The sequence below is a fragment of the Chionomys nivalis genome, chromosome 3 (assembly GCF_950005125.1).
Source record: "Chionomys nivalis chromosome 3, mChiNiv1.1, whole genome shotgun sequence".
NCBI classification, from domain to species: Eukaryota; Metazoa; Chordata; class Mammalia; order Rodentia; family Cricetidae; genus Chionomys; species Chionomys nivalis.
Window position 1 is genome coordinate 93050814 of NC_080088.1, and position 18313 is coordinate 93069126.

The window sequence follows — 18313 nt, forward strand, 5'->3', positions numbered from 1 at the left end:
GCAAGCTTCTGAGTGCTAGAGTAGGTGTTTGGTTTTGAAATTTCATTTTCCGATGTATTCACATGCTTTTGGGGATGCTCTGTCTCTTTCTGTTGTATCCATGCTGGGGTTACAGAGGTGTGCCACCGTGTCTGGTTATTATGTGGTGACGGTGAGTCGAGCTCAAGTCATCAGGCCTTAGTGGCAATCACTTTACCTAGCAGCCATTGTCCTAGCCTCAGTGCCACCCTCCTGGAGGCTCTCCCTGACCAGTTTGTCAGCGTGACCACCTCACTTTGGTCACCCTTACCCCTGTCCTTGCTGGTCTGTAACCATGCTTGTCATGCAAAATTACACATTGGTTTTTTTTTTTTTTTTTTTTTTGGTTTTTCGAGACAGGGTTTCTCTGTAGCTTTGATGCCTGTCCTGGAACTAGCTCTTGTAGACCAGGCTGGCCTCGAACTCCCAGAGATCCACCTGCCTCTGCCTCCCGAGTGCTGGGATTAAAGGCGTGCGCCACCACCGCCCGGCTACACATGGTTACACATTGGTTTTGTCCTAATGGCCGTCAGTCCCAGCAGGTAGTGAGAACCTGTGATTCTGGATACCACGTGTTCTGTCAGTGTGCTGTCCACAGGTCTCACTCCTAGATATGTCGGAGACAGGGCCTGATTTTGTGTGGGTCAGGCCGGCATGGAACACGATTGGAATCTTCTAGGCTCAGCCTCCCGATCAGTGGCTGTGCTGCTGTACCAGACTGGGAGGTTGCCACAGCACAAGGTCTGTAAGTCCTCACTCCTCACAGGTGCTGTACTGAATCAGCCGCTCCCTCCTCCCTGTGCTCCGACTCCGGCTTGGCGGCATTTCCTTCCTCACTGTTATCCACCCACCAGCCTGCCTCTCGGTGATTTTCGACCTGGTTCTGTCACCAGGCAGCTTTGCTCCTTTCCTTCTGCTTATTCCAGAACTGACAGGCCCATGTCCTACAGGGCCAGCACCAAGGCTGGAGGTGGTGTGGGGTGGAAGTACATTGCTGTGCACTGTCCTAGGAGACCTGGCAGCGGCGGGGATCACAAAGACCCAATGAAGGCCCAGTGCTCCCGATGTTGGGGCCATCAGTCAAGTAAGGTAGTGTCAACCTGGTTTCCTAGATCAGGAAGCGAGGTTTAGCTGATCCTGGCCTGCTCCAAGGCGGTTTCGCCATGCCCTGTCTTTTCACCTCTTTGTTTATTTTTCTGAGCAGCACTTTGGGGAAAGTGCATAAAGATGTTTGGAGCCACACCTGCCTGCTCTGGAACGAGGCCAAGGGGACAGAAGTGTGTGTTCACTGTTTAAATTGCTCTTATGTATATTTGCGTGAGTACACCTGTGACCTGACACGTGGAGGCTAGAAGACAACAAGGGGCTTGGCTCTCTCTTTTCACCATGTGGGTCCCAGGGGTCATCCAGATCCTTGGGTTTCTTAGCAATCACCTCTACCCTCTGAGCCATCTCATTGGCCTGGAAGTGTGCTGTCAGTTTCTGTTTGATCCTCTTGCATTCCAACTGAGCATGTCCTAAAGTATTATCTGCCTTGCAGTCATAGTGGTGTCTGTGACACCCTCTGCTAAGTACTTTGTTCTCATGACTTGGTTCAGCGAGGACGACTGAGTCTGCAGGGGTCGGTTGGGTATGGGGCCTGAGGCCTGTGTGAGGGCCGCCCTGACTGTCTGTGCTGCCTGGCTTCCCAGTGTAAGCTGTGAGTTCCACGCCTGGAAATAAGGATGAGACCCATGTACATGTTTCTGGTCTCTGTATTTCTTGCTGTTTGGGGTTGGGTTTATGTGGGCATCAGGGCACAGGACCATGGCCTCAAATGACCTGGATTGTCAGCTAGCTTTGGCAAATTCTGGCAGATATTGCAGTCTCAGATCACTTCCTAGTAGGCCATTTATGATCATTTTCCTGTTTCGTTCTCTTACTTGTACATGTATATGCATATGTGTGAGTATACGTGCATGTGTATGTGCACGCTTGTGAGGTCACAGTGTCTCCACCTTATTCATTTGCCAACAGCCATTTCCCACTTTAGGTTTTGAGACACTTTATTTTTTGGATGTCTCCTTGAGCCTGGTGCTCATTGGTTTTGCTAGATCATCTGGCCACTGAGTTCTGGGGATCTTGTGGTCTCTGTTTCCAGAGCTCAGGGGTTATAGGCAGGAACTGCCACCCTTAACTTTTTCTTGAGGAGTGAGGATCAATCAATCAGGTTAATAAAATGGCCACAGTGGGAAAGCATTTGGCACCAAGCCTGGTGATATGAGTTTGATCCTGGGACCCACATGATGGAAGGAGAGTACTGACTTTCAAAAATTCACATGTTGCCCTCTGACCTACACACACACACACACACACACACACACACACACACACACTACTCTCATAAATAAGTGCAAACGAACAAGTCAGGTTTTGGTGCTTTCAGATAGGCGTTTTATTAACCAAGGTATCTCCACAGGCTCTACCTTGTTTTTTTTTTTATTAAAAAGAATCAGGTCTTCGTTTCTGTAGCCATCCCAACTCACCAAAAGAACAGTGCCTTTGAAGGCATGGTGCCTCCTCCATGTTACCCTGGCTCTGCTCATGCTCATCCCAGTCCAGCTCCCTTGGTGTGGATCATTCTGAGCTCCAAGACAACAGTGGACTTGCTCATTTGGTCTTACTCCCAGGAGTCACCTGCTTTGTGACTGAAGAGATACTCTGAAAGCCCTCGCCAAACCAGTGTGTGCAGAAGATGGCTTTACTGTGCTGAGTGAAGGCCGTGGAAGGTGCACGGGGAAATGGTGCAAAAGTTGTGAAGAGAAAATTTTTAAACAATTCAGATCAAAAGCTATAAAATCAAGTCAGGTGGCAGGCCCCACCTCTGAGGCACAAAGCTTGTAGTCATGAGTGTGTCTTCAGGGTGTGGTATGTGTGAAACGCAAGATAAAAACTCTTCTGTACAGATTTGTGAACGATTATAGGAGTGTGTGTGTGTGTGTGTGTGACACACACACACACACACACCTCTGCATGCTTGCCCTGATGAGGCAGCATGGAGGCCTCAGATTGACATCAGGTTTCTTCCTCAATTGCTGTCCACCTTGGCGTTTTTGAGAGGCTCTGTCACTGAGTGGAACTTGCTGTTTTGTCTACGCAGGCCGCCAGCTTGCACAAGGAAGCCTTCTGAATCCCTCCTCTGTGCTGAGTACAGGTCTGTGCGACTGTGCCCAGCTGGTGCATGCTAGGAATCTGAACTTAGATCCTATGCTTGTGCAGTAAGTGCCTTACCCAGTGTCCTGTCTTCTCAGCCTGCATTTTTTTTTTCTTTTTAAGTTAAAATGTCTTGGGTACAAGCCAGGTATGGTGTGGCACACACCTTCAACCCCAGCACTTGGGAGGCTGAGACAGTTGATCCATATGCATTCATGGCCAGCCTGGTTTCCATGTCGAATTCCAGGTCAGCCAGGCCTATATAGTGTGGCCCTGTTCCACCCTTCCCCCCAAAACAAAAACAAAAACTGAGGTACATAGATTTTCAGTTTCTCTTTTAACAAACTTTAGAATCAAATCGTAAACCTTGAGTATTTAGATAGAAAGTCCCACTCTCGTGACAGCTCACTCTCTCTCACACATACCCCCCCCCCCCTACAGATTTCACCAATGCTCCTGTGATGGCCTCTTTTATAATGCAAGTCATTTGTGTTACATGTAGCTGAACCTCATTTAGGAATGATCTGATTGCTTGCTTATAAATGGTTATAGTTGAATTCCCATGTGTTAGTTTGTCATAGGAATAACACATTTCCTTTTTTTTTTTTGAAGAGATTTTAGATATCACTTGCTTCATAAGGTTCAGAGCTAAACTTTGAAATAAGTAGTCATTGTCTACCTAGTAGTTATTCTATTTCCTTGGCACAAAACATTTATGAAAGGATTGGTGTACTGGCTCAGCATGTGAAGGCGCCTGCTACCAAGGCTGGTGGCCTGAGTTTAATCCCTAGGACCCAGATGGTGGGAGCAGAGAACCGACTCCCGCACATTGTCCTCCCTCCACACATGTGCTGTGCCACCAAACCCCTAATACATATTTCAGAATGCTGAGGAAGTTTGCAGGGGGTTGCAGCTAAGACTCCTGCTTATTCTTTCATGTCTTCCAGGAAGCCGCTTCTCCTTTATTTGTCTCCATACCCTTAGTGTAAATGCGAGCCAACATAGCCATGCTTAATTTTTGGCTTATTTAAAGACACAATGCATTCACATTCTGCTTCCTTTTGCGAGAGCAGGAGAAGGGGGAGTCTTGAGACAGGTTTCTCTGTCTGGCCCTGGCTGTCCTGGAATTCACTCGTAGACCAGAGACCCACCTGCTTCTGCCAGAGTGCTGGGATTAAAGGCGTGCGCCACCACACCTGGCTCTCTTACTTTCATGTAGTAATGCATTTTGGAGATCTTTCCTATCACTAATATGTAAATTAAGTATTCTTTCTCTTGATTTCATCGTCTGGGTAGACTAATTTGGCCAGTAATAGTGAACCTGGTTTTGTTTCTCTCCAGCTTGGGATGGAACCTAGGGCACGTGAGCAGGCTTTCTGTCACACCTTGAGCCCAACACTGCACTTTTTTTTTTTTTTTTTTTTTGAGACAGAGTTTCTCTGTGTAGCCCTAGCTGTCCTAGAACTCACTTTGTGGACTAAAATGGTCTTGAACTCACAGAGATTGCCTCCTTCTTGAGTGTTGGGATTAAAGGCGTGCATGACAATTGTGGCTAACTGGATACTGAACTTTTAATCTATGTTTTACTGTCAGACTCAGGCAGAACTTGGCAGGATGTATTCTTCTAAAACAGTCTCATGGGTTTTCATCTTTTTTCTGTTTGGAGTCTCTGCAGTGAAGAGGCCAGAACAGAATTGAAGGTGAATTCCTCCTGTGACCCCGACCCCGATGAAGGAGAAAGATGGCTGGTGGCCAGGGTGGCGTGCACGGTGTGTGAGCCTGTGCTTCAGGCTGGGGAGGATAATGGTGCAAACAGGACCCACAAAGAACCGGGTTTGATGGTGATGCTTAGGGTTGTAGCTATGTAGGCTGGAGCAAGCTCAACTATAGACAAGTGGCAGTGAGCGGACACCTGGAGTGACAGGAGAGCTGTGTGTGCACACTTACGGGAGAAACTCCCCGGAGAAGGGGTATGTGGGACCTGAAGAGAGATGTGGTAATGGCTGTGAATTGGAACAGCATCTGCCTTCCTGTTTCTCTCCTGGCCAGGCCATCTGTGTGACCTCGTTTCCAAAAAGGAGGAAGAATGTCATGTGACAAGGGCCTGCTGGTCCTTTGCTACTGTGGCAAACCTCTGTGCCTGAGACAGCAGCCAGCCCTGCCTTGTCTTCCTCAGGGAGAGGGACTGTCCCTCTACACACTTGGAGCTGACAGCTTTGGAAGGTGGATGAATGATAGATATTGCCTGCTTCATGGTCAGGCAGTCACAGGATGGTTCCCAGCTCTAATGACGATACAGACTTGTGCCTCTCGAGTGTCTGCTGGAGCTTTAGTGACTGTGACCTCAGGACTCACTCGAGATTCCAACTCTTGCTGGGTGGCCTTAGGGTTGTGGACAGCAGGCACAGCCACCGCAGGTGGATCTGCAGTGCATGGCACAGCATTAGGCTGCCGTGCAGTGCTGACTTAGTATGTGATGTTTGCTTGTCCTCGGTCCTGGACCTTCTAAACCAGCTTCTCATCAGTCCTGGGAGAAGTCTGACTCTCTCCATAGCAGTGAGTGCTGTCACCCTTTCAGCTTTTAGCACAAGCTTTCGGTATCTAATGTGTTCTGTTCTGGACTTGGCATACTTTTTGCAAGAACAATAAACTCATCTTGCTGGGGATGGGGGATGGAGGGCTCTGTTCCTTCCTTTCCCTTGTTTTCGGTTGGGCCCTGGCTGAAGCCCAGTCCCTGCAGTTTTGGACAGTGGTCTAACCCCATGACTTCCTATTCTCTGGAAAGAATGGCACCTTGGAAGAGAGCTCATGGCCTGGTGTTTGCTAATTGGGTCTGTGGCTGCTGCCACTTCATTCATTCTCGACACTGGTGTCCTCGGTATTGGGTGTCTTTCAGACGCTGTGAAACCGGCACTTACGGCTTCAGTGAGAGCCATGGCACCTGCTATTAGAACTCAAAATAGCTGCAGTTGGGGCTGGAACTGTCTTTGCCTCCGAAATAAACTAGTGGGCCCAGGCCCCCAGCATTCTGTGCCTGCAGCTGAGTTTGTGTCACAATTCAGCTGTTCCTGAACAAAGAGGCCTCTTCCCGAGAGCCCCCCGCCAGACCGTGAAAGGCCTCACAGCTGAAGCCGCGGTTGTTCGGCAGCAGATGCCACAGCTTGGACTGCAGTTGGAACTGTCACTTCCCTGTCATCCCATGTGTCGGAGGCCCCAGAGGCCCTGCGCGCCTTCCACTTTGTAGTTGTGAAGTGCAAGTGTCACGCTCGCTGCACCGGACTGGCAGCGGTATTTTTAGGCCACAGTGGCACTCGGTGGGACGCCTTGTATTTGAAAGCACTTTGCTAATCCCTAGAGTGTCTGGAAGCTTCTCTGAGTAGCTTTAACCACACAGGTCAGGAGGCTTCTGCAGTACAGTCTCAGCCAGCACCTGGCAGTCCATGGGCTCCGTTCAGGGACAAGGTGAAGGCCATGCCTATGGGTGAATCCTGTGATTCCACAGGTCTGGAGAGCCCTCCTCCATGACTATGAGCTCAGCACAGGTGGTGGGGGCCAAGCAGTGCTGAGCTGGGTCATCTATCCCAGGGCTTCTTAAGGATTGCCCTTTCCCTTCACCCTGGTGCCGGGACTCATGGTGGACTGACAGCGCATGGCAAGTGTTCTGCTCCCTACACTGCAGCTTCTAGTAACTCTCCCTTGTGGCCTTTTCTTTCTTCCTTTTTTATTTCCTTAAGTTTTTTTTTTTTTTTTAAATTTTTGGTGGAGGTTATTTATACTTACATATACATGCACTGCAAGATCGCAGTCTGTGCAGTTCATACAGTACTTGATTGCTCCCACCCAGTGTGGGCAAGCACAGTTTAACTGAGCCACACTTCCCACCAGGGTGCGTACTGTGGATATAAGGATATACATGTTGCTTATTCTTTCTGTGTGTACTTCAAGTGAAGAGTCAGTTTGTGCCTGGCTCTTTCTTGGGCATCTTTTGCCTGGTACACTAGTTTGGTCATTCTGCCAAGAGAACTTTATAGCCTGCCTGGGTTGCCAGAGACCCACAGGTAGAGCTTTGAGGTCTGGAATTGACCTCTTATGGGTCTGCAGGTGGATGGTCCAGTGCTGGTGGTTGCTTTATTGTGACCTTGTGTTGCAGAGAGGGGATGGAGGTTCTTTTTTTTTTTTTTAAATATTTATTTATTTATTTATTTATTTATTTATTTATTTATTTATTTATTATGTATGCAATATTCTGTGTGTATGCCTGCAGGCCAGAAGAGGGCACCAGACCTCATTACAGATGGTTGTGAGCCACCATGTGGTTGCCGGGAATTGAACTCAGGATCTTTGGAAGAGCAGGCAATGCTCTTAACCACTGAGCCATCTCTCCAGCCCCTGGAGGGAGGTTCTTGATGTATTTTCCTGGTGTTGGAGTTGGAACCCTGGGTGATGCCTGCTAGGCAAGTACTCTACCACTGGGCTGCATCTCCAGCCCCTCAGACAGGGCTGTAGTAAGGTACTATGCACGGTTGGAGGGGTAGCTCATCTGCACCCAGGTGTGACCAGGATCTTGCTCATGAGAATTGTACTGCACGAGTGCACACGTATTTAGAGGCTAGAGGTCTACCTTGGGTATTATTTTTTGGTATCATCTACCTTGTCTTTTAAGTAGAGTCTCTCATTCGCCTGCGACTCACCAAGTAGGTTAGGCCAGGCAGAGAGCCGTAAGCACACACCTGTGTCAACCTCAGCAACGAGCAGGTGCCATCACATCTATCTGGCTTTGTATGTTCTTAATATTTTTAATTCCATTTTGTTTAATCAATTAATTGTGTGTGCATGTGAAGTTCAGAGGACAAGTTGAGGGAATTGGTTCCTTTTCCCCACGTGGAATCTAGGCACTGAACTCAGGTCCTCAGACTTGGTGGCAAGTACCTCTTTATCCACTGAGTCATCTTACTATCCCAACACACTCATTTCCCCCCACCCCAGCATGGCTTGTGGGAACTGAACTCGGATCTTTATGCATTATGGAAATATGTTACCAACTGATGATAGCTCTAAGGTGTCTTTTGAAAGTAGTCTGCCTAGGTGGGTAGACTGTGTTTGGACCTGGATGCTGTGAGTCCTGGCTGCTCTGCACATGGGCTGCAGAATCTCTCATGCAGATCTCTGAATTGCCAGTGGATGCTGTGACTTTTGGTGTTTTGTTCTGTGCACATAGTTTGGTCTGTTTCCAGGGAAAGCAGGAACTGAGTGTGCCTTCTTTACCCCCTCAGGACTCCAGAGGACCTTTCCAGGTTCGTGGTTGAGCTGCAACAGCGAGAGCTCACCCTGAAGGAGAAGAATAATGCCATCACCAGCAGGTAGGTGGTCTGGGTGGGGCTGGCTGTACCAGCACATAGGTGGCCTAGGTGACTCTGGCTGTACTTTTGTTCTGGGCAGTTTGAGTCCTGTGTATTTTTCTCCTGGGTTATTGGAAGTGATTGTCTATTTTCCATTACTGTTACATAGTGCCTGTCGCTGGATACTTTTCAAGAACTTTATTCTTTTTTTTTTTTTTTTTTTTAATTTTAATTTTTTTTTTTTTTTTCGGTTTTTCGAGACAGGGTTTCTCTGTGGTTTTGGAGCCTGTCCTGGAACTAGCTCTTGTAGACCAGGCTGGTCTCGAACTCACAGAGATCCACCTGCCTCTGCCTCCCGAGTGCTGGGATTAAAGGCGTGCGCCACCACCGCCCGGCCCAAGAACTTTATTCTTGTAGGGCATAATGGTGACCTTATTAGGGCATAGCTCTGCTTAGGACAACAGATGATAGGTTTGTATATGCATGCATGTTTCGTACTAGCTTGATGCATATACAAACCTATCATCTAGCTTGCATATTGGAGAAAGCTTGAGGGGAAGGGTTGGGGTTTTTGTCTTAACAGCTCTTTGAGCACCAGCCAAGGGTTTCTGAGAGCTATCTCAGTGCCTTTGAAAGTCATTACCTTCAGTGGCCTAAAGACCTCTCATTCATCTGCTTCCATATATGACTGCTTCAGGAGGACTCATTTAAATTGCATGCATGCAAGTCACACATTGGGAGATGGCTGTGCCTCACGGGTCCACGGTCTGAGCCATTGCACTAGATGCTGCCTCACAGGCCATAGAGCAGTGAGTCTTAGCTTGAGGCACTCTGCAAGTTGTCTTCCTGACCCCGGGTCCCTGCCTAGATCAGGAGCCTTGCAGCTTTCTGGCAGTGTGTGAACTCTGATTGGCCCTTGGGTACATGCATGTGTGATGTATGCAGACCTTTGTGCTCACAGACATGAATATTCCATCTGGCCTGTGCCCTTGATCACAAGTGACAGAAATCTCACCCTGAGATTAGGAGCAGGCATGTGTGTTCCCTGGTCTAGTCGGAAGTTCAGGGGCAGCTATGAGGCCCCACTTGGCCTGTCGTGCTGCTTGTCCTCCCTACTTTCCCAAGTCCGACACCAACTGTGTGGCTTATATTTCTGCCCTGACACTTTAAGGGTCTGCTCAGATGTCAGTCACAAGTGTCAGATCCCCAGGTCACCCACACTCCCATCCCACCACCCTTTTTCAGGCTTGGGATTCTCAGACGTCAGGAGAGTGTCTCCGCTGAGACTCCTGGTTTCTTCTGAGACATCCAGCCCAGGAGCAGCTGGGTGGAGGGTGCTCAGAGCAGGCAATGTCGGGGTTCACTCTCTTCAGTTACACCACCCTCCCACCACCTTGTTGCAATCCCCAACCCCAAAGTGTCCAAATCCTTCTGGGAAGAGCTTCACAGCCCAGCCCCAAGCCAGTGGTTGGGGATAGGAGTGTCTACCCTCTGTTTTCTAGTCTTTTTGTGACCAGCTCCAGTCTGAGCATGATGGGGTTGGACCAGCTTATCTCTTGAGCAGAGGAGCTTGTTGAGGATACCAGTAGACATGCCTGTCACCCAGTGGAGCCCAAGAGTTTTAGGGTTCTGCCAGTAACCAGAGTCTGAAGCCTAATGCGTTTGGTCTTTTTTCACGTTAGCCTGGTCCCCTGTCCATTTGTCCTGGGGCTGGCCGCTCAGATGGTCTTGTGACTTTGAGGTGCCATCCTAGGTTTAGTGTTCCAACAAGAGACAAAAAGTAGTCTCCTTCGAGTCTTTTCTGGAAATGGTAGGCTTTTCTGGGGCCCCAGTCCAGCTGATCCCCTTCAGTGACCAAAATTGGGTGTGTGCCTATTCAGATCCTATACTGATGGAAGATGGGGTTGCCATGGTGAGCCCAAGGTCATTCTATGTGTGATTGAGCTACCTAAGGCCAGTGGGACTGGCTTCTGCAGAACCAGAGGGAGGGGCCGTGTGCAGCGATCAGGGCAAGAGCCTCTAGTGCCCTTGCATGGACAGGCGCTGGGGGGAACATGAAGCTGACCCGTTGATTGTTGATGATCCAGCCATAGCCTTGTCCTTTTGTGGAGACAGTGTTTAATCATTTATTACTAGCCAGAAGGAAGGGTTTCTCATATTGAGTGCTGATGTCACTCTGAAAATTGGCTTCTAGAAGCATCTGGTTATGTTGGACATAATCACATCCATTTACTTGAGGAAGCTCACATGATAAAGATTGTCTTTTGCTTTCAAAGCCACTGTCAGATGAAACGGGCGTGAAAAGTGATTTGGAATTAAAGCTTGAACGTTTGCTTGGCGATCCTCTTCATTTTCCTCTGACTATGAAACGGAATGAACTATTAAAGGGAAGGAAACCTGTCTGCGATTCCCTCCCACCCAGAAGTTAACTGTTGTGACCAACACAGTAAGACTCAGGTCTGCCCGAGAGCCACAGGGCAGGGGGCCCATTGGTACACTTTCCACCATACCTGGCTTGTGTTTGCCTGTGCCAGGGGCAGGCAGGGCTGGGGGTCCTCTGAGCCAGTACACCTGTAACGTCAGGGCATCCCATGGGTATGCCTGGTGTTTCCCTCTCTTTTGTAGGATGCCATGGTCCCTAGTGAGCACATCTCAGAGAGGAGAGGCATGGTCCACAGTATTGGCTCTGCCTCCCAGGGAACATTTTTCCAAGATGAGTTGTTTTTATGTGCTGGTCTTCTGTGCCTGGGTTCACGTGGGACCTGTGACTCAATTGTTCTTTGTGGCTTCTGTAGCCTGGAAGTAGGCTTTTCATGGGGCTGGCTAAGCATTTGCCTGGCTTGTGAGGCTTGCAGAGCTGAGCCGCTGAGCTGAGGAGTGGAGAGGCAATATAGCTGTGGGGTGCTGGGCCTAGGTTTCCGGGGCTCCTCACTGTCAGACTGGGGCAGGAGGCACTCTTAGTAAGGTAGGAACCAGTGGTCACTGTGGAGTCCAGTGCCATGTCTGGAACCTGAGATGGCCTAGTTTAAGATAGTTGTTACTTTGGTAGGGTGGGTGGTTACGAACCTAGGTCCTCTGGTGCATCGTGTTTCAGGCTACTCAGGAGATGAGCCGAGACTCTGTGTTCCCAGCCTATTGTGTATTGGGTCCTGGGCCCTGCCTTTCCCTTTAATGTGGGCTCCAGATGGAGTCAGATCTCAGAAATGGGGTGGTGGCTACGTGGCACTGGCCTTAGCGGTTGGGCCCCTCAGCCTTTGGGTCCGGGGCTTTACAGGGCAGGTCTCCACCGTTTTGTTCACGGGACCAGGAGACTCTGCAAGGTCAAGCGTTTTCCCTTGGCCTTTTGAAGACAGGCAGATTCAGATGACATGGAGAGGAGAGAACAAGGTGCAGCCCACGTGTGCTGCAGAGGGTGTCACGGGTGGGCCCAGCTTTCCACAGGAATGGCCATGGCCCTGTGGGTGACGTGTAGTTGCTGAGGAACAGATCATCAGTACTAGCTCAGGTCATGTGCTGGAGGGCTGTGGTTCTGGTCACATCTCATGGTTAAGCAGGGCAGTGGCCTGCACTCCCATCATGCCTTGTATTTGTCTGCTGTTGTTCTACCTATTGACCATGTCTGAATCTTGCAAACAAAAGTTTGCTTCTTTTGTGGCTTTCAAACCCCTGCCCTGAACTTCATAAGCCATGGCTTGATTCTGTTTTCTTTCTCCCTTCCTGCCCCCCTCTTCCTTTCCCTTCCTGTTCCCCTTAATTACTTATCCCTCTAGTCCTTCCTTCTTTTCTCTTCTCTCTCTCTCCCCTTTCCCCCTTTTCTTTCTCATCTACCTTCTCACTTCCTCTGGTCATCCTCTCTTTCATCTTTCCGTCTTCCTCCTCTTGTTTTTTCTCCTCTTCCTCAGCCCTGTTTTGCTGTGAGGAAAGTGTAGACTTTGTTCACTGTGGTCTCAGGATGCCTGCCCACGATGCTCATCGACTGTTGGAAGGCAGGACTCCCGCCCTATCTTTCTTCTGTGAAGAGCATGGCAGCACCTCCAGTCTTGGGGGCATTCACTCAGGTGTACATCCCCTCCCAACCCGACATGTGAGTCATCTGCCTCTGCCAACCCTAACTGTGTTCGAAGGTTGACATCGGGCACCCCTGCTGGGAGCCAGAGAGAGTGAGTGTGTGTAGGTCCGTCTGCTTGGGGCGCGAGGTGCTGCTAGAGTTGGGCTTTTGTGTGTTGGCTGCAGTCACCTCAGCAGGCCCGTGTGTGGGGGACGGAGCCATGCCTCTGGGAAGGCTGCTAAGCAGGGCTCTGAGGTGCAGGGCAGTAGGGGCCTCACCGAAGGAGGCAGAGCCACTGATGTCATCTGCCTCTGGGAAGATCAGATGATGTCACACCCAGGAGTTTCCAGCTAGCCAGAAGCAAGGCAAGTGTATCTTTCCTTTGATCTCACCTTTGAGTTGGGAGGGCCTTGATCCTTATCTGCTTGGGTGTGGTTCTGAACTCATTAGACTGAAACAGATTTTTTTTTTTTTTAAAAAGACATTGTTGATCTAGGACTCCCTGGAATTTCCTGTGTAGCCTATGCTGGCCTTGGACTCTTAATCTTGCTTCCTCAGCCTTCCTAGCGCTGGCGAATGGTGCTTGTCCCATTCAGTTGAATTTATTTTCTCTTTTATCTGAGTGTTTGGGTGAAAGCCCAAAGGTGGGGCTCACACTTCCTCCTAGAGGGTACTGGGGTTTTTAAGTAGCAGGAGATGGAGGTGGGGGCTGGTAGAGGGGAGTAGGGGTTGTGGAGAATGTTACAGGGCATGTATGGATGGAGGCATGGACGATGTGACCTGTTCGGTAGGCGGAGAGGATCTGGTAGTCTTTGCTCAGGTGAATGTTGTCTGTTGAAGTGGAGAACATGTCTCTGCGTGGCTTTGTTGGGGACTTCATCCCTGGTGTTGGGCAGTTCTCTGATTCGTGAGGACCAGATGGGAAGGGTCCATGTTCAGGATATGTGCAACCAGGTTGGGAAGATTCCTGCTTGGTAGACAAAGGGGCAGCTTTCCCAGTGGGCACCAGTAGGGGATCCTCAAGGAGGTGCTGGCTGTACATTCCCATTGAGGGCAACTGTGAGCCATCGGGCTGCGCCTGCTCCCCTTCTCACCCACTGTGCACTGCTCACGGGCACCATCCATCATGGATATGGATGGGGCTGTCAGGGCCTGCCTGTGCATCCTCGGCACCTTTCACAGGATCTGATTACAGTGTCAGGAGCCCTGCCCTCTTTGCTGTGCCAGCTTTGCCTCTTGTCCTGTAGGGCTGATTTATCTCTTGGCTTTGTGGCTAAGGGTTTGTTGCCTGGGGTTTGGTTGTAGATGTTGGGTGTGTCCTCTGGTCACTGTTCAGCACTGCCCGAAAGTCCCCTTTGCTCTTGCTGGGGCTCTTTAGAGTCAGGAGATCAGGGACCCAGATCTCTACTGTGCCATCATTATTACTTTCTGGCTTCCTGTTGGCTGTGCTGAAGTGTTGTGGCTGAGTGTTAGACAAGAGGCTCACTGACTACTCAGTTAGGTTATCATGTAGACAGACACTTACAGGATGGTCCCCTGCGCCTTGTGAATGTTGACAGAACCGAGAAAACTTGTGCAGGGATTTTTTGGGGGTTTCTGTGTTTTGCTGGATGGAGAAAGGGGTGGTAGAGAGAGCAGGGCCTCTTTGTCGTCTGTGATGGGAGCAACCAGTGTCCTTGGGTGTTTCATTGCTTGGAATACTCTTCCTAGGCAGTGTCTGATTTGTCCTAGGTAGGTGTGGTCCCCATTTCCTCAACCATTTTCAGAAGGTTAATTTGAACGCCAGTGAATCTGCAGGGAGGCAGTAGAAACAAAACTAGAACCAGTCTGTCAGTCTCCCAAGCATCCATGCTACAGCTCTGGTCAGAACCCAGATTGCCAAGGAAGTCCCGACACAACTTTTGTCTGGGCCATTTCAAGTTTTCCAGCCTGCCACCTCCTGAGATGCTCATGTAAGGCAGAGCCACTGGAGCAAGCTGTGTAGTGATGTGGACATGGATGCTTCTCCCCTCCACTCTGCCTTGTCTGCTCCATCCATGTAGGCCAGGCTGAGCTCTTGGAACCGAGACACACTTTTTCCAGCCAGCTTTCATGAGCTACCTGCTCACACCCAGGGCTGCTCTTGCTGTGGCCTCACCTTGTGGCTGTAGTCCAGATAATCTCCTGCTGCTCAGTGGAGCGCCCCATGCCTGCAGACCTGGGGCAGGATTTGGGGGCCAGGTGTGTTGAGTCCTGAGGTTCCTGTTGTTCAGGTCTTTGTTAACACCTGCTTGTCTGTCAGAGGGGCCTTAAGAGGAAACAGTGAGTGGAGGGTGTTACTCCATCTGTGCACAGAGCCTGTGCCCTGACTTTCTCCATTGGCTCCCAAGAGCCAGTTAAGTTCAGCGTCGGAGTCATAATTTTTGCCTGTTTGTCTAGAGCAGTTAGGCCACCCTCTCACAGCATCTTGTAGTATAATGAGGCCTTGTCACCTGTGTGAGCCGGTGCCCGCATGAGTTATAACGCTCTCAAGCTGTCTAGAGGCCAGCAACGCCAGTGACAGGTGCTCAAGATTAATGATGTAGGGACATGTTTTGTGCCTCCAAGGGGGTGTCACGCCGCCACCCTGGAGCTGTGATGGGGGTGAGCAGTTATTGCTGGCTCCAAACTCAGGTTGCCTGTGCTTGGATCTCAGGTCCACCACTGAGGAGCACTTTGTCCTTGGACAGTTTAATTAGCCTGTCCACAGTGAAGGCACCTTTTCAGGTGGGGTGTGTTCAGGAGGGTGAAGGATTGACCATAAAGGATATAGGCTGGTGTCTGGAACAGTAAACAAGGGCCTGAGTAGACACCGTAGTCATCTTTATTGTCATCTGTGTTTGTGGAGCCATCGTGAGAAGTTCCTAAGACATGACAGCCCCACTGGAGTGTTCCCAGTGGGCACCACAGGCAGGATGAGTTTTGGTGGATGACTGCTGGTGATGGCCAGGCCTGGAGATGAATGCATGACAATGGAGATGATGCTGGAATTTGTTATGGTTGATTGGGTGGGCAGGAGAGGAGCAGCGAGCAGCCAGCCTTGGCCTGGCTCATCTCCCATAGCCGTGCCCCCTGCCAGGTCTTATGCTCATTGTAGCCATTTACTGTTTTGGCATGAGCTAGCTCCTGGGCTTGTCAGGGACAGAGGCGGAGGCCTTAAATGTCCATCTGGTTCTTTCCACCAGCGTGAATGGGCTTTGGCAGAGCAGTTGAGTCAGCTTGTCTCTGGTGGGCTCTCTCCACATGTCCATGGCAGCCCCCACTGTGTGTTTCAGGTATGCAGTGGGACCTGCTCACTGTGACCACAGGCCTGTCCTCAGCGGTTCCGGACCAAGTTCCACCAGGGGCCGCCAGTCACGGTTCATGTGCCTCTAGAGACTTGTCTGGGGCCTAGGGAGGAACACTCCGAGAGAGGCTGTACTTTCCTTCCTGGGACAGGGAGGCCATGTACCTTGTAGCCTAGGCTTCCCTTCATTTGTAGATTGGTTGTATCAATACTTGTTTCTGAGCTGACTGTTGTCTGGGCTCCTTATGGAGCTGTGGAGGCTTAGGCTGTTGGCCAAGCTCCCTGGCTTTCATTTTAGTACCGACGCTGTGAGTATGGTGTATGGTTACAAACACTTATGTTTCCAAAACTCAGCCAGGGTTGGCCCTGCATGGCTGGCCAGACAAACACTGTCTTACCACCTGCTTTCTGTGCAATGATCTGTCTGTAATGGCCTCGCCATCATCCTTCTAGGCCCGGACCTGTGCCCTATCTCAAGTCTTGTTGAAGTGCATGCTTGTTTTCTCCATTCTAGGACTCACACCACTCTCTGTCACTGCTTTTTCTAAAGTGACAAACTGTGTCATTCTTTTCTACACCTGCTTTCTGCACAGCTGTCCAAGGGACACTTTATGACTCAAGTCACGCCATATTATCCCCACACCTGAGCCTTCCCCTGGTGCTGTGTCTCCAGAGTGGGTGCAGCTTCCTTGCCAGGCTGCACAGCACCAGCATCCTCTGCTCCTGTGCTGGCTCAGTCCAGGGTCTGTGCACCCCCTCCTGACCGCCTTTCCACTCCTCCCCGATGTGCCTTAGTGTTATGCTTTCAGCCTTGTGTCTTATTTCCCCTTGTGGCTTGGCAAACCCGTCAAAGCTAGGATTCTTGTTTAAATGAATATACATTTGCCTCTGCCTAACTGTGTCTGTGTCCATCTGCTTGTCTGCCTCAGTGCAGGGTCTGTGCCTGGCTTGTCTGACAGTGAGTCTGACAACATTGCAGCCACAGCACATGCTCTCTGCAGTTGAGCTGGATGAGCCAGAGCTATTGACCTGGGCTTATACTGTTGAGTTGGCTGTGGCCTGTAAGGCCGCCTGCATCTTCCTTCCCTGCTGTCCTCTGTTCCCTGTCACTTGGGCTCCTGTTCTGCCAGAGGTGGCAGCAGCTGAGCTTGGGAGTTGGTACCTTATATTGCCTGTGTCTGGTCTGGCACTTGGCATTATCTGTGGCATCTGTCACAAGTAACTTTAGCCTATCTGCTTCAGCCTGGGGCCTCTAAATGGCTTAGGACTATGAGCACGGCCACACCCCATTCCAATTAGTGCCTAAGCAATAAGCTCTCCAGTTTTCTCTTACATGGTACCTGGGAGGTAGTTTCTGTGCCAGGGCTGAAGCTGTGCCAAGCAGGATGAACCAGAGTTCGGCTCTTGTAGGACTTATGTGCACTGGGCCTTAGCACAGGCCTGATGTCAGTGGGGATGGTAATACAGAGTGCTGAGCAGCAATGGTGCCATCCGGGACTGCTTGCAGAGAGAAGCGGTGAGATGGAGACATTGGGGGAGGAGCCAAGGTATAAGCGTGTGTGTGTGTGTGTGTGTATGTGTACATGTATTCATGTGCAGGCACAGACATGATGGTACAGAAGTATGGAACCTGTGTAAAGTGTGTGCATTTCACTAGCATATATGGCTATGAAAGTAGATGAGGGAACATTTCTTAGTGGATGCAGGTTTTGTTTGGATCCTATAATACCAGAACTGTTTGTTTGTTTATTTTTTGGTGTGGGGGGAGCAAAATAGAATGAAAAATGACTTGAAGTGTACACTGAAATGTGGAGAGCAGCTACCCAAGTGTGAACCTTTCTGCAGCCCTAGTGGCATGGGGCGGGGGCATATTGCCCATAACTGTCCTGCAAGGGGCATGCTGCTCTTAGCCTCCTCTAGCCCCAGGACTGCCTGGCTAGGAGCCACGGACACATGGGGAGAGGTACTGTGTACTGTTTGCCTCTCCACCCCTCCTTATGACAGTGGGCTCCATGGCCCTTCTTTGGATGCTGGGGTGCCTCAGCAGAGAACCTGCCACATTCCCTCCATCCTGTTCCTCTTGTATGTCAGTCCTGCCTCCTAGGAGACACTCATGTAGTGACCTGGGCTTGAACCTGAAGGCTGCCCACACCAAATTGATCTGGTCTGGTTTTGACCTTGGTTGCAGAATGCACTAGGCATTGTGGGCTGCTTTGCTGGTGGACTGGTTTACCTACCAAGTTATGGCCCCAGCCACCATCTTTTCCTCTGACACGCTTACCAGACAAGGGCTTTGAGCATAGCTGTGTAGCACTCTGCCTGAAGTCTTGTTAGTATGTGCCTTAGGAAAGTCACCTTCCATCTGGTAGGTTTGGGTGCCATAGAACAGACCCAGTGTGCTGCTACTCCAGG

The 18313-nt window shown here is 50.1% G+C and overlaps 1 protein-coding gene across 1 annotated transcript in view; it reads left to right on the plus strand.

Annotated features, from left to right (window-relative positions):
• Positions 1-18313, plus strand: part of Mad1l1 (mitotic arrest deficient 1 like 1) — a 315139-nt gene that overhangs the window by 53982 nt on the left and 242844 nt on the right. Inside the window, exon 10 of the mRNA XM_057764608.1 lies at positions 8484-8570. Within this exon, the coding sequence (XP_057620591.1) occupies positions 8484-8570 (87 nt within the window). The remainder of the gene's footprint in view (positions 1-8483; positions 8571-18313) is intronic.